This window comes from Phyllobates terribilis, unplaced genomic scaffold (assembly GCF_046119375.1).
Source record: "Phyllobates terribilis strain yellow unplaced genomic scaffold, ASM4611937v1 Scaffold_1__5_contigs__length_1240528914, whole genome shotgun sequence".
NCBI lineage: Eukaryota > Metazoa > Chordata > Amphibia > Anura > Dendrobatidae > Phyllobates > Phyllobates terribilis.
The window spans coordinates 813,967,368-813,983,783 of NW_027362761.1; the positions used below are offsets into that span (position 1 = coordinate 813,967,368).

General features: G+C 46.3%; 1 protein-coding gene across 1 annotated transcript in view; it reads left to right on the top strand.

Moving 5' to 3' along the window:
* The window catches only part of SDAD1 (SDA1 domain containing 1), a 78,480-nt gene that overhangs the window by 20,228 nt on the left and 41,836 nt on the right, over window positions 1-16,416 (top strand). The window contains exons 12-14 of the mRNA XM_073637319.1: window positions 1,693-1,750; window positions 8,882-8,940; window positions 13,425-13,501. Of these exons, the coding sequence (XP_073493420.1) occupies window positions 1,693-1,750; window positions 8,882-8,940; window positions 13,425-13,501 (194 nt within the window). The remainder of the gene's footprint in view (window positions 1-1,692; window positions 1,751-8,881; window positions 8,941-13,424; window positions 13,502-16,416) is intronic.

Sequence of the window (16,416 nt, forward strand, 5' to 3'; positions counted from 1 at the left end):
AGCTTTCAGCTTAGTTTGATATGTTCTCTGCTTTGGTCTCTGAATTCAGAAATTATGATCTTTTGTTGCTGGACCCTGGATTTGCCTACTGCCTACTCGTTTGTATTACCCCTTTTACCTTGATGCTGACCTTGGACTGTGATCTGATTATGCCTTTGTGTCTTCCCACTGTTCATGATGTACCCTCCTGGTTCTTGACCTCGGACTCCATAACTACCCTGACTCACCGTGAGGAGTGACTCAGTATCCCAATTGTATTATTTTTTTTTTTAGTCATTAACTGTTAGGCGTCGGTCTGGTGCTGGATTCAAAATGGGTCCAGGACCTTCTGTGGTCTCCCATTTCGGTCCAGCCAGGGCTGATGCTGCTCAGCATAGTCGTCAGCGCCAACGCCTAGCTGGTCCGCGAGCACTGTTTATCTCCCAGGTAGTTGTGCCTAACAATGTTAAGCCTGGGTTGCAGAGAGAGACAGTGCTTGCGGAGTCTAAGTCCAGAGTTTGCCGTACTGAGCATGTCCGTGACCTGGCGGATAATGATTGGTGGTTTGGCACCCACCTGACCCGGTGACCTGGCACCGCCTGATTGGTCCACGGGTAACGTCACCAATGGCGCGTCGGTTGGCAGGGCTTAGTCTTTAAAAGGCCCGCCCACAAACATGGCGACGCGCTCAGATCATTTGAGCTGGTTGTTTGTGCTGTGCACACTTAAACTCTTGGGCTCCTCTAAGAGCCATAGCTTTATGCAGGCAGGTAGCTTGAGCCATATAGAGCGGGTCTGCTCAGTCCGGTAGCTCGCTGGCTGAGTGCACGAATACCCGGCGGGTATTACACCCACATACTAGCACCGTCTCCTATAGCGTAGCACCTGTACCGAAGACAGGGCTACTGCTTCTTCTCCGGTCACATGTCTCCCTGCAGTTCTTGGAGATTGTGTGAACCGCTTTAGTGCCAATCCCCATAGCGTAGCGCCTGTATCAAAGACAGGGGTACTGCTTCTCCCACGGTCGCACGTCTCCCTGCGGTTCTTGGAGATTGTGCGAACCGTCTTACCCTTCTGTGTGCATTAACACAAAGGGCTAAGATAGGTGCGTCGCCGGTCGCTCTCCCTCCGTGCAGTTAACGGAGATAGAGCGTATCGCCTTACCCGGTCCGGTGTGCTGTTAACACGGACGGGTTATCAGTTTAGTTGTCGCTTTCCTTTCCACTTGGAAGGTGTTCGGCAGCAGTCCATTAGGCTGCATTGCAGACCCCGGGGTCGGATGTGTTTCATTAAAATAAAGTTGTCTGCAACCGCCCTCCTAACATTAACTATGACTAATTTTATATTTTGAGGTGTCTTGTTTGATCCAGCAATTTAAAACAAATGTCAGTTAATCTCGAGTGCTATATCTACTTCCTGATATGTATCTGTATAGATATACATGCTGTACTTGTTTGGAGTGAATACTTTCATGTCTAGCATTGGAAGCATAGCTAATAAAAAAAAAAAAAAAACACAGCAAAAAAGGCAAGAGTGTTTATCTGCCTGATTTCAGAACTAATGCACTCAGGATGCAGCAAACCCATATAGTAAAGCATTGCTAATAAGTTACAAAGTTTTGTAGTCGGGCATAGGTTTACACTGTTACTTGCAATTTTGATGTGCTTTCGTAGATATTTGGATGGATTAATAATTGCAATGAATTTCTTACAGTTGTTCCTTTTTAACTTCTACCCATTCATACAAAGATTTCTGCAACCTCATCAAAGAGGTAAGACTCCTTATTTTGTCTGACACATACTCTACAAATAGCAAAGGCTGCCATACAAGTGAGATTAATGATCAGCCAACTGTTAAATCATATGACCTCACCATAATCCGTGATTTATCCCTTTTGAAACTAAGAATCGAGTATGTTGTGCTCTTGGCCATAAACCCCAGGCCATTGACCAATCCTGTCAAAATCAGTGGGTTTAGATGACCTGCTTTAAAGTTTAAGGCTAACTTTAGTTTTATTTTAGGATGGTTGTTTATTTAAAAATTGATATATTTATTACACACCCATAGAATATATTATATTGCTAAATTATATAATTTGCCTTAAAGAAAATCTATTTGCTCTTTTTTATCTGGCCAGTTGTAGTGTTTTGTATATAAAATTGTCCGCTATTAGCCCATCGGCAACTGTTGATTTACATGTACAGTGGAAGTATGCCATCACTGCATGGAGAGATCTCGGGGAGCTAAGCCCACTCCATAAAGTGCAAGTATCGGCTATGTTGCATAGTGAGCACTCAAGAGTAACTTGTACAGTTGGAGCAAGTATGACCTTTAACAGGCCTCTGTCATGGTGGAGGTCACTCCAGTGCTCCTCAGCACTCCCACTCAATGTGATCGACCTGTGAATGGGTTGCCATGGGCCTACTAATGGCCTCTGTGTTAACCATGGCATTACTACTATGAATTCCTTCCTGTGAGTAGGCGTCATCAGAGACCAGTAATTTTACAATAGAATGCAATGCTAGAGTTTTTACATATCTAATCAAGAGATTACACATTCAAGTCCCCTAAGGGAACTAATTAAAAATGTATAAAACATTAAAAACTTTAAAAAAACCAGCCAAAATATCAGCTTTTAAATCAACACATTTTCTTAAGCCGTATTTAATGAAATCTAAAAATAAAAAATTTAGTATTATGTGCATAATTTCAGAACTAATAAAATGTTAATATTTATCCCATATGATAAACATCGAAACCGTTATAAAAACTGATAGTGGCAAAAAAAAAATCAGTTTCTTTGTTAAAAAAAAATGGAATAAAAGGAAGTCAGAAAGCAGTATGAACACCAAAATAGTATCAATAAAAACTACAGTTGATCTAGCAAAAAAACAAATCCTCCTACAACTGTTGACCCAAAAATAATTATGCCTCTCAAAATGTGGCGGCTGAAGGCAAATACAGTGCTCAAAAAAATAAAGGGAACACTCAAATGACACATCCTAGATCTGAATGAATGAAATATTCTCATTGAATACTTTGTTCTGCACAAAGTTGAATGTGCTGACAACAAAATCACACAAAAATCATCCATGGAAATCAAATTTATTAACCAATGGAGGCCTGGATTTGGAGTCACCCCCAAAATGAAAGTGGAAAAACACACTACAGGCTGATCCAACTTTGATGTAATGTCCTTAAAACAAGTCAAAATGAGGCTCCGTATTGTGTGTGGCCTCCACGTGCCTGTATGACCTCCCTACAATGCCTGGGCATGCTCCTGATGAGGTTGCGGATGGTCTCCTGTGGGATCTCCTCCCAGACCTGGACTAAAGCATCCGCCAACTCCTCGACAGTCTGTGGTGCAACGTGATGTTGGTGCATGGAGCGAGACATGATGTCCCAGATGTGCTCAATTGGATTCAGGTCTGGGGAACGTTCGGGCCAGTCCATAGCTTCAATGCCTTCATCTTGCAGGAACTGCTGACACTCCAGCCACATGAGGTCTGGCATTGTCGTTAATTAGGAGGAACCCAGGGCCAACCGCACCAGCATATGGTCTCACAAAGGGTCTGAGGATCTCCTCATGGTACCTAATGGCAGTCAGGCTACCTCTGGCAAGCACATGGGGGACTGTGTTACCCTCCAAAGAAATGCCACCCCACACCATAACTGACCCACTGCCAAACCGGTCATGCTGAAGGATGTTGCAGGCAGCAGATCGCTCTCCACGGTGTCTCCAGACTCTGTCACGTCTGTCACATGTGCTCAGTGTGAACCTGTTTTCATCAGTGAAGAGCACAGGGCGCCAGTGGCGACTTTGCCAATCCTGGTGTTCTGTGGCAAATGCCAAGTGTCCTGTACGGTGTTGAGCTATGAGCACAACCCCCATCTGAGGACGTTGGGCCCTCATACCACCCTCATGGAGTCGGTTTCTAACAGTTTCTGCAGACACATGCACATTTGTGGCCTGCTGGAGGTCATTTTGCAGGGCTCTGGCAGTGCTCCTCCTGTTCCTCCTTGCACAAAGGCGGAGGTAGCGGTCCTGCTGCTGGGTTGTTGCCCTCCTACGGCCCCCTCCACATCTCCTAGTGTACTGACCTGTCTCCTGGTAGCGCCTCCAGCCTCTGGACGCTACACTGACAGACACAGCAAACCTTCTTGCCACAGCTCGCATTGATGTGCCATCCTGGATGAGCTGCACTACCTGAGCAACTTCTGTGGGTTGTAGAGTCCATCTCATGCTACCACGAGTGTGAAAGCACAACCAACATTCAAAAGTGACCAAAACATCAGCCAGAAAGCATTGGTACTGAGATGTGGTCTGTGGTCCCCACCTGCAGAACCACTCCTTTATTGAGGGTGTCTTGATAATTGCCAATAATTTCCATCTATTGTCTATTTTATTTGCACAACAGCATGTGAAATTGATTGTCAATCAGTGTTACTTCCTAAGTGGACAGTTTGATTTCACAGAAGTTTGATTTACTTGGAGTTATATTCTGTTGTTTAAGTGTTCCCTTTATTTTTTTGAGCAGTGTATTTTCTAAAGTAAACAAGAAAAACCTAACTATATAAATTTGGTATCCTCTTAATCATACTAGTCCATAGGGCAAACTTACCAGCTAATTTTAATTTTTTTCTTCGATTCCACCTCACTTGGAATTTTTTGCCTGTTTTCAGTACATTATATGGTAAAGTGAATATTGTCATTTAAAACAACAACTTGTTCCACAATAAAACAAGCCCTTATACAGCCATTTCTACTGAAAAATGAAAAAATAAGTTTTCCCCTCCCCCATGACAGCACACCTTGAGAGAGGATCCGCCCCACCAAGGACAGGAAACCGTCTGAAATAAAAGGGCGGTACCTCTCCCTCGCTTCAGTTGGTTTCCTGTCCTTGATGGGGAACCTGTCTGGAAGAAAGAAGACTTACCTGGGGCTGTCCCGGTGTGGAAGAGCGGGCACTGGCCTGTGCACCGGGTTCAGTATCCCAGAAGCGCCGTCCGCAGCTTCCCCTGGGGTCTCTGCGCCGAGCGGGGCGCACGCGGTGAGGCAGGCTCTGTCCTCCCGGAGACCGCGGCGCCGTCCTCCCCCTGCAGTGTGGAACGCTTCCGGGTGTGACGCGCCTGACGTCACGGCGCAGGGCACGCTGGGAGCGGCGCGCTGGGTGACGTCAGGAGGCGGCGCCGATCCAAGATGGCGGCGCCCATCGGAGCGTCCCAGGCCGGTTTTTTTCAACGGAGCTCCGGCCTGGCGAAGGGGGAGGACCCACAGACCGGAGGAGGCTGGATGGCCCTATATTTAAGGGGGGGGGAGCTTTCCTGGAAGCGTGGTGCGCTTCTGAGACATGGCTGATCCAGATAGCCAGGAGCAGCAGCTTACCCCCCCACCTCAGCAACAGAAGCAGAGGGATGCATCGTATACAGACAGCCGCTCGAGTAATCGTAGTGGCAGCCGCAGGAGTAAGGCTTCGAGCGCCTCGGGACCATCCAGAATGGAATCATCAGTTCCGCGACAGCCTCCGAATCCGGTACCCGTTTGTGACCTCCGAGGGTGAGTGAGCTTCGTGAATGTCACTGATTAGTAACGGGAAGTCTCTTATGTGCTTCCTTTTTTTAGGAGCCTAAGAAGAGTAGTGCCAAGCAAAAGCATAGGATGTGTGCCCTTTGCCAAGCTTCTCTCTCAGTAGAGTGGCAGAAACCACTTTGCCAGGGCTGTGTGACCAAAAACTATTCATGATAAAAAAACCAAACGGGTCCTTAAGGACCATCATCAACCTCAGGAGTCTGAACCAAGTAGTAGAAAACCAGACTTTCAAAATGGAGTCAGTAGGCTCGGCAGTGAAGCTCTTACATCGCAACTGCTTTATAGCTGTAATAGACTTGAAGGACGCATATTATCACGTCCCAATCCATCCGGAGTATCAGAAGTATCTGAGAGTAGCCCTGTTTATTCAGGGGAAGCTGAGGCATTTTCAGTTTGCTGCCCTACCCTTTGGCCTCTCCATTGCCCCGAGAATATTTACGAAACTAATAGCAGAAGTGACAGCCTTCCTACGGATCAAGAATGTAGTGATCGTGCCATATTTAGACGACTTCTTGATAATAGGGAAAACAGAAGCCCACTGCTCCAGTCAGCTCCTAGTGGTCACGGAAGTGTTGCATCAGCTGGGGTGGTTAGTAAATTTCCAAAAATCAAGACTAACCCCCTCCAGGACTCAGACCTTTCTGGGTCTAATCCTAGACTCTCGTCGTCAAACCTGCTTCCTCCCAGAGGACAAAATCTGCAGGTTAATTGCATTAGTCTCGAAGGCCATTCAAGCTCCAGAGATGTCTCTGAGAGAGGCAATGTCCCTCCTGGGTTCTATGACGGCCTGTCTCCCAGCAGTAATGTGGGCCCAGGGGCATATGAGGCGGCTTCAGTGGGAGGTCCTGTCAGCACAGAGGTCCTGCAACGGGCGTTTAGAAGGCAGGCTCTCTCTCTCCCCAGAAGTAGTAGATTCTCTTTCGTGGTGGACAGTCAGGGGAAATCTGACCACAGGCGTTCAATGGTCCAGATCGATAGATCGGGTAGTTACGACCGACGCAAGCAGTTCCGGATGGGGGGGTCATCTGGCAGAACTCTCAATACAGGGTCACTGGGCTTACCACGAGAGGGGATCATCCTCAAACTTAAAGGAGCTTTGGGCAGTAGAAAGATCCCTCAGGGGCTTCCTCCCTCACATCCAAAATCACCATGTCCAGGTCAGGTCCGAAAACCGGACCGCAGTAGCCTATGTGAATCACCAAGGAGGGACAAGGTCACGCCCTCTGATGGTGGTGGCAGACAGGATCCTTGGTCTAGCAGAGCGAAACCTCCTATCCCTCAGCGCCCTTCACATAAAGGGGATAGAAAACGTGAAGGCAGATTTTCTAAGCCGCCATACCCTAAGACAGGGGGAGTGGGGGTTGAACCCGGAGGTCTTCCATCAGATTGTCCAATTATGGGGGCAGCCAGACATAGACCTGTTCGCCACAAGGGCAAACAGAAAGGTGCAGAGATTTTGCTCCCTAAATCCGGCAGAAAATCCCCATGCCATAGATGCCCTCCAGATTCCTTGGAGGTTCAGGAAGGCCTATGCCTTTCCGCCATTAGTGATGATTCCAGTAGTGGTGAGGAAGATCCGGGAGGAAGGCGCCAGGGTGATTTTGATAGCCCCTTTTTGGCCCAAGAGGCCTTGGTTCTCTCTGCTTCGGCTAATGTCGGTGTCAGATCCCTGGATTCTACCAGAGAGGCCGGACCTTCTCATGCAGGGACCAGTATTCCATGCCCAGGCCAGGGGATTCCATCTTTCGGCATGGAATTTGAGAGGTCGCTATTGAGTAGCAAGGGGTTTTCACCAGGCTTAGTTTCTACTTTATTGGGGAGCAGAAAACCGATTACAACTAAGATTTATAGCAGGGTTTGGGGTAAATTCCTAGAGGTTATAGATATTCCGCTATCGAGCAAACCTCCGATCAGAGGGATCCTGGAATTTCTGCAAAAGGGGCGGGACCTGGGTCTAGCTACAGGGACCCTTAAGGTTCAAGTTTCAGCTTTGGGCGCACTCTACAATTGTAATCTGGCTGGGAATAGGTGGATCTCGAGGTTTATCAAGTCCTGTGCCAGAGCTGGACCGGTTAGGTCCATGGGTGTTCCTCCTTGGGACCTGAATTTAGTCTTGAACGCTCTTACTAGTGAACCATTCGAACCCCTACACAAGGTTTCTCCAAAAATTCTCACCCTTAAGACCATCCTTCTAGTGGCCTTAACATCAGCCCGTAGGGTGGGGGATCTGCAGGCCCTCTCGGTTAATCCTCCTTACACACAAATCTTTGAGGATAGGGTCACCTTGCGGCCAGATCCAGCATACCTTCCCAAGGTGGTATCTAGATTTCACCGTAGTCAGGAGATTGTGCTACCCTCGTTCTGCAGCAATCCCAAGAACCCAGGGGAAGTCAGGTTCCATAGCCTAGATGTTAGGAGGTCCCTGCTACAGTACATTCACATGACTAGTCTGTGGAGGAAAGACTGTTCTCTGTTCCTGGCCTTTCAAGGGTGTAGGAAAGGTCATGGGGTGTCCAAGGGTACCATCTCTAGGTGGCTCAGGGAGGCCATTTGCTTAGCCTATACGTCCACAGGGGTTCCAGCCCCGGACAATGTGAGGGCTCATTCCACCAGAGCCGTTGCAACCTCCTGGGCAGAGAGAGCAGACGTCTCGATCGAGCAGATATGTAGGGCTGCTACTTGGTCTACACCATCCACCTTCTTTAAGCACTATCGGTTGGATCTATCCTCTTCTGATCTCACCTTTGGGAGAAGGGTACTTCAGGCGGTGGTCCCTCCCTAGGGTGCTCATAAATTCTCCAAAATTCTCTCAAGGTGTGCTGTCATGGGGGAGGGGAAAACACCAAGGTTACTTACCGGTAGCCGGTTTTTCCTGAGCCCATGACAGCACCCGTAGTTTCCCCCCCTTATTTTTTCTATGTTTCTCACACCCTGGTGTGCACTGTGTGGGGTGGTGTGTATTTGTATATTGTGGTGTTGGTTATGTGCCTAACCTGTTTAGGGAGGTCCTCTCAATGCTCTGTAAACAACTGAAGCGAGGGAGAGGTACCGCCCTTTTATTTCAGACGGTTTCCTGTCCTTGGTGGGGCGGATCCTCTCTCAAGGTGTGCTGTCATGGGCTCAGGAAAAACCGGCTACCGGTAAGTAACCTTGGTGTTTTTGGCTCTTGGTAGATGGGGTGCAAAAAATGAAATGTCCTAAATGAAAAACTGCCTAGTCCTTAAGGGGTTATGGGAGGTTTCCATCTAAGAGGCATGGAGTCCATTGTCAGATCTCCCCATCTTCTCTAATTTCTTATTTTCTTTTAATTAGAGGTGACCAGAATCCTTTTGTTTGCCGCTCATGCTACCCATCACCTAGTTCCTCCAGAGGTAATTTTTGATTCTTCCCATAACTGCAAATACATGTTCTTATTAGTAAGTACAACAACCATATTAATTTAGTGATTCATTCCAGCTAGTCACTTAAAAATTGCTCTGAATTTTTCAAATTGTGCTCTTTTGTTATTGTTGGACCAGCAAAAGTTCCTGCTCACACCAGCAACAGGAAGAATGACCGCTTTGGCTCATGCTATAGTCCCTACTCCTGCTTCTTGCATAACAAACATGTCTCTAGCACCTAACTATCACCTTGAGAATGTTAAGAGGCTTTAGAAAGTCTTTGATGCAGACTCTTTGGCAGGCAAACTGGTAAAGCAAAAATAACATGGGGCAGCACTTCTACGAGCCATCTGTGAATAGAAGCTTGGCAGCTGTGTTAATGATTAAGATATAAGATTTTTCTTGCTATTAATGTAAAGCTAGATTAATTGCCCATGTACAGTACTCTTCATTAGTTTGGACACACCAGTGTATTCAATGGTTTTCTTTGTTCTTATTGGAATGTCCACATTATAGATTCAGACTGAAGGCAGCAAAAGCACAAAAGAACACCTGAAACCAAGAATTAAATAAACCCTTTTGAAACTAACCAGGATATGTTAAACCTTAAATTCCTCAAAGTAACCTGTGAAGATACAGGGTCTTCCATGGGTGTAATACTACTCAGACAACCCCAGGTGAGGGTAAAACAGTGTGGCAATACTTTATTGAACCACAAAGCAGATAATATACACATATAACAGCTTGTGTATTTGCTGGGACTGTTCTAACATTACACAGTCTCATCCTTCCTCCTGGGATAGAACAGCTGCAACTTTGGGACTTCCAGGGCCAACTACCTCAACCAGTGGCCCCCCGCTTCTGGCAGGCCCCCACAGAGAGAAGGTAGCAGCAAGCTTAGGAAGCTAGCAGTCCATCGAGGTACAAGGCCAGGAGACCCGAGGATCCCACCCTGGCCTGTCCGAGAGTTTGCATGGGACCAGATGACTGGCTGGTCCCATTCTGGTTTCTCTGAACGTCTTTATGGGTTCCAAGCGACTGGAGGGTCCCACCTGATTTCCCCATATGTATCCATGGGTTCTCTGATGGTCAATGGAGCAGATCATTTTCTTTCCAGTCATGGCCATATATCCTTAGGCCGGAGTCATGTAGATTAAAGCCATGCTTCCAAGCTGATGGCCTTAGAGAGTCTGATCTTTGATTCTCCTTGTCAAGTCTGCCTGCTACAGAGACGCATGTTCTTTTTAAGTACACATCCACAGGTCAAGGGTTAGGTATGATTTTCCACAGAGCTCAGGTCTCATTGTTTGCGCATTTAATCAATTTACATAGTTTGTCCTGTTTTGTGAGTCAACAAGCCACAGGATCCACACAATGGTTAATCGACATATTTAGCAAACATTCATTGATCCACACGGAGTCACTATTCTTCTTGACCTGCCACAGAAATGCACATACATTTACAAGTCAACACAAAGATAATAGTGTATTTCTCTTGGAATAACAAGTCTAAATGTCTGGCTGATTTAGATTATAAGCTGTATAGTCACATAACCCTTTTACTTTAACGACAGCTTTACAACCCGTTGGCATCCTCTCAAGCAGCTTTACCTGGTTGTCAACTGGAATGGTTTCCATTGAACAGGTATGCCTTAAGAGTTAGTTTACAATCATATGCGTTTTGCAGAGACAGCGTTAGTACACAAATGCATACAGTGCTGAGCCTTATTACACAACTGTTTTGAAGGCAGAAAATGTCAAGAACCACTCAAATAAGAATAACCTCATTACTTTAAGACATGAAGGTCAGTCATTTCGTAAAATTGCTAGAACCTTGAAGATATCCTCAAGTGCTGTAATGAAAGCCATCAATCGCATGAATGAAATTAGCTCTCATGAGGACCGACCCAGGAAAGAATTGCCACTGATTCAGAGGATGATTTAATCAGAATTACCATTCTGAGAAAATGCATATTAATTGCATCTCAGATAACAGACCTCATAAATGATGCCCAGACATGAAGTAGCAGAGACAACTCTGCATCAACAGTTCAAAGGAGACTGCGAGAAGCAGGGCGTTATGGTCGAATTGAAACAAAAAAGCCAATTCTGAAGACCACAAATAAGAAGAGACTTCTTTGGGTGAAGCAACACCAGGACTGATCATTGGATCATTGGAAAACTGTACATTGGTCTGATTTTTTGGTACCAATTGCCGTGTCTTTCTTAGATGCATAAAAAGGTGAACAGATGGTTTCTACATATTTGGTGCCAACCATGAAGCATGGAAGGGAAAGTGTTGTGTGGGGGTGCTTTTCTAGTGACACTGTTGGTGATTTATATCAAATTTAAGGCACACTTATCCAGCATGGCAACCACCGAATTCTGCAGTGACATGCCATCCCATCTAGTTTGCACTTAGTGGGAACATAATTTGTGTTGCAACAGGACAATGCCCCAAAACACACCTCCAGGCTATGTAAAGGCTGCATCACCATGGAAAGGGACGGAGTACTGCGTCAGATGACATGGCCACCACAATCACCAGACAGCAACCCAATTGGGATGAGTTGGACCTCAGAGCGAAGTCAAGCCAGCCAACAAGTTCTCACCACTTCTGGGAACGCCTTCTCGACTCTTGAAGAGCTATTCCCATTATATACCTTATGAAGCTGCTTGAGAAAATCCCATAGGTGTGTAAAGATGTCATCATAGCTTGAACAAGTGTATCCAAACTTTTGACCAATACTGTACAGTACAGACCAAAAGTTTGGACACACCTTCTCATTTAAAGATTTTTCTGTATTTTCATGACTATGAAAATTGTACATTCACACTGAAGGCATCAAAACTATGAATTAACATATGTGGAATTATATACTTAACAAAAAAGTGTGAAACCACTGAAAATATGTCTTATATTCTAGGTTCTTCAAAGTAGCCACCTTTTGCTTTGATGACTGCTTTGCACACTCTTGGCATTCTCTGGATGAGGTTCAAGAGGTAGTCACAGGAAATGGTTTTCACTTCACAGGTGTGCCCTGTCAGGTTTAATAAGTGGGATTTCTTGCCTTATAAATGGGGTTGGGACCATCATTTGTGTTGTGCAGAAGTCTGGTGGATACACAGCTGATAGTCCTACTGAAAAGACTGTTAGAATTTGTATTATGGCAAGAAAAAAGCAGCGAAGTAAAGAAAAATGAGTGGCCATCATTACTTTAAGAAATGAAGGTCAGTCAGTCTGAAAAATTGGGCAAACTTTGAAAGTGTCCCCAAGTGCAGTTGCAAAAACCATCAAGTGCTACAAAGAAACTGGCTCACATGAGGACCGCCCCAGGAAAGGAAGACCAAGAGTCACCTCTGCTTCTGAGGATAAGTTTATCCGAGTCACCAGCCTCAGAAATCGCAGGTTAACAGCAGCTCAGATTAGAGACCAGGTCAATGCCACACACAGTTCTAGCAGCAGACACATCTCTTCAACAACTGTTAAGAGGAGACTTTGTGCAGCAGGCCTTCATGGTAAAATAGCTGCTAGGAAACCACTGCTAAGGACAGGCAACAAGCAGAAGAGACTTGTTTGGGCTAAAGAACACAAGGAATGGACATTAGACCAGTGGAAATCTGTGCTTTGGTCTGATGAGTCCAAATTTGAGATCTTTGGTTCCAACCACCGTGTCTTTGTGCGACGAAGAAAAGGTGAACGGATGGACTCTACATGCCTGGTTCCCACCGTGAAGCATGGAGGAGGAGGTGTGATGGTGTGGGGGTGCTTTTCTGGTGACACTGTTGGGGATTTATTCAAAATTGAAGGCATACTTAACCAGTATGGCTACCACAGCATCTTGCAGCGGCATGCTATTCCATCCGGTTTGCGTTTAGTTGGACCATCATTTATTTTTCAACAGGACAATGACCCCAAACACACCTCCAGGCTGTGTAAGGGCTATTTGACCAAGAAGGAGAGTGATGGGGTGCTACGCCAGATGACCTGGCCTCCACAGTCACCAGACCTGAACCCAATCGAGATGGTTTGGGGTGAGCTGGACCGCAGAGTGAAGGCAAAAGGGCCAACAAGTGCTAAGCATCTCTGGGAACTCCTTCAAGATTGTTGGAAGACCATTTCCGGTGACTACCTCTTGAAGCTCATCAAGAGAATGCCAAGAGTGTGCAAAGCAGTCATCAAAGCAAAAGGTGGCTACTTTGAAGAACCTAGAATATAAGACGTATTTTCAGTTGTTTCACACTTTTTTGTTAAGTATATAATTCCACATGTGTCAATTCATAGTTTTGATGCCTTCAGTGTGAATGTACAATTTTCATAGTCATGAAAATACAGAAAAATCTTTAAATGAGAAGGTGTGTCCAAACTTTTGGTCTGTACTGTATATGCACATGCCTTAGTAAGATTAGATTATGGCAATATGGTCATGATTTGTAATAATAATCACATGCTGTAATCTCATGTTTTGTTTCAGATTGCTCAGTCTGTGCTGATGACCATTGCTAATAACTTTGTGACTGACCGAAATTCAGGAGAGGTGATGACTGTTGGGTAAGTAATCAATTGTAATCGTCCGTCTGGTAGCATCTTCAGAATTCGGTCACAGTTGGTGAGGAAAACCATTAAATCAGAATGATTGGATACTGCAGAAAAACGTAAAATTATCCTGATCTAAAAATGTATCCATGATCAGTTATTGCATAGACAAAACCACCCAAACCCTACATCCCAACCCCATCACCCTCTCTTAAGCATAATAGGAAGTCTACAACCATTAAAGGGGTTGCCGGTCCAAATCGATAAGCCTGCAGTTACTGTGTGACTGCAGACTTATAAACCTCCCCCCGCACTCCCAGGGCACGCACTATGCGCTGCGGGGGATTTGCCAGTTTCTGAGGCGGGACCATAGGGTATATATGCATTATACTGTACATACTCTTAGCCAGGGGCCATCTAATGGGCATGGCATTGCTCCATACACTTGTATTGATCAAGGCCGCGTCCCTACTTGTGACGTAGCCGTCTATAGGACGTGGGCTCTCTCTATACAAGTGTAGGGGAGCGAGACCGCGCTCACTGGCCGGGAGTATATATAAGGCTGCGTGCCCACTATGCGTTTTTTCAAGCGTTTTTGCCGTGTAATTTCCGCAGCGAAAACGCTTGTTAATACGTGCCCCATGGTCCCCAATGATGATCCGCATGTGCTGTGCACATGCTGCGGAAATTTCCGCTGCGGATTATCATTGCGGAAAAATACGCAGCATGTCCATTAATTTTGCAGACACGCAGCGTAATCGCCGCCATTGACTTGCAATGGACCGCGTGACATCCGCATCACTGCATCTGCACAAGCGGATATCACACGGTTCAATGTGCGGATGGTACCCAGGTCTGGAGAAGAAGAGACTCTCATCCAGTCCTGGGTACCATAGAAACTGTAAAAAAAAAAAAAAAAGAATTTAAAATAAAAAATAAAGATTATACTTGCCTTCCGATGTCCTCCCGGTGTTTTCTCCCCTCCGTCTGGTCTGCTGTATGGGTCGCGGTGTTGTAAAGGACCTGCCATGATGTCATTGAGTCATGTGACCTGTCACATGACTCAATGACGTCACCGCAGGTCCTTCACACCACCACGAGCCGCCCAAGACACCGGACGGAGCGGAGAAGACATCGGAGGGTGAGTATAATCTTTATTTTTTACCATTCTTTTTCTTCTTCTTTTTTTTTTTTTTTTTAACTAATTTGGTCACACTACTATAAATCCATGCCGTTTGCTGCATGGATTTATATAGTGTGAACAAGTTGTCAAGCACTTTTCCAAGTGATGCTAAAATCGCTTGGAAAGCTCTTGACAACCCGCATGCGGAAATGCATGCAAAAACGTTGACAAACGCTACTACCTGGCGGGAAAACGAATGTAAAAACTGCATGCGTTTTTCCTGCCAGGGAGAAGCGGAAAAAATATGCAGCATTTCTGCATCGTGGGCACGAAGCCTAACGCATACATGCCCTCCGGTCCCAGCTCAGAAATAAGTGACTCTTCGCAGCGCACAGTGCATGCACTGAGGGATTCAGAAGTCTGCATTCACACAAAGTGACCGGAAAACCCCATTAACAATGTTATTCTGTCTCATCTACAATAATAAAGTATAGCCCTTTTATGAAATGAGACTTCTCTATCGCTTCACTGGAGGAAATGGGAAACCATAGGTGTATGCTACTAGGAGGCTGACACTATGCAAAAAAGTTAGCTCCTCCCCAGCTTTGTACACCCACCAACTGTCAAGAATTTAATCAATTTTTGCGGTGTCAGTAGGAGGCAGGCACGGGTCTGCACCCAGTCCTGTTTCTACCCTTTGTTATGTTTCCCTTTTTCTTTCAGATACGACTTGAGGACAACAGAGGGAAGTTGTTACTCTGTCATCCCACATAGAGACCGAGAGCACAGTGTGGAGTTGTCACTATTTGCTCCTTGTCTTTTCCCTCCAAACCATCTGTGGCTTGCATGCTGCCCTGGTTCTCCTTGGCGCCCATGCTTTAAAATTTAGTCTCTGGCTTTCGCCGGGACCTTTGTCCGGTGGCTAGGCCATGCCCCCAGCAGCCTAGCCAGTCGCACACGTCAGCTATCAGCTCTCCTTTCTGACGTTGCTTCCTCTTCTCCTTCCCTGTACCATCTAGTCTCCAGCTCACCTTCAACCGCCGCAAGCTCCACGACTCCCACAGACTTGCTCTCAGCTCTGGACTGCTGAGCCACTGCTACTATGAGATCTCCATTGTCACAGGCTCCAGGTCCTGTGTAAGCTCTGTCATCTGGGGGCAGCTCACTATCCCCAGCAATGCTGTCTTTGGGACATTTCACCTCCTTTTTGCCTAACCCCAGGAGGAGTCTCACTTCCATCCCCAGGCTATTGTCCTGCACTTTGCCTGCTGTTCCTGCAACAGGAGGTGTACCTCTGGTCAGATCTCGTTCCTCTGCCCGGATTGCAGTCCATCTACCCAGGAGCCCCCACTGCCCACAACGAAAGCGCCCCCCCCCCCTCACCATCTGAGTAGGCCGCAGCCCTTTCCTAATCAGTCGCCGACCTAACCAATGTGTCCGAGACCTTGGTCTAGGTCATAGGATGACTGTCCGATCCTGCTACCGCCGCAGGGGTCCCATCTGCTTTACCAGGCGATCCGGACCCCCCAGTTCCTCAACCCCACCATGGTAGATCACGTAAAAAGCAGGCACGCCCCAGCTCATCTTCCAGTTCTCAGTCGCCTATCACATCCTCCAGGATAGCATCCTCCTTTTCTTCTCCTTCTTCCGACACTTCGGTTCAGGAATCAGACTCCCGTTCAGAGTCAGATTCCAATCTTTACTCTGAACAGATCTCAAAACTATGGGATATGGTGGATAGTCTGATTCTGGCAGTTAATCAGACCCTTAGTGTAAAGGACGTGGTGCATGTTACCCTCCAAGCAGA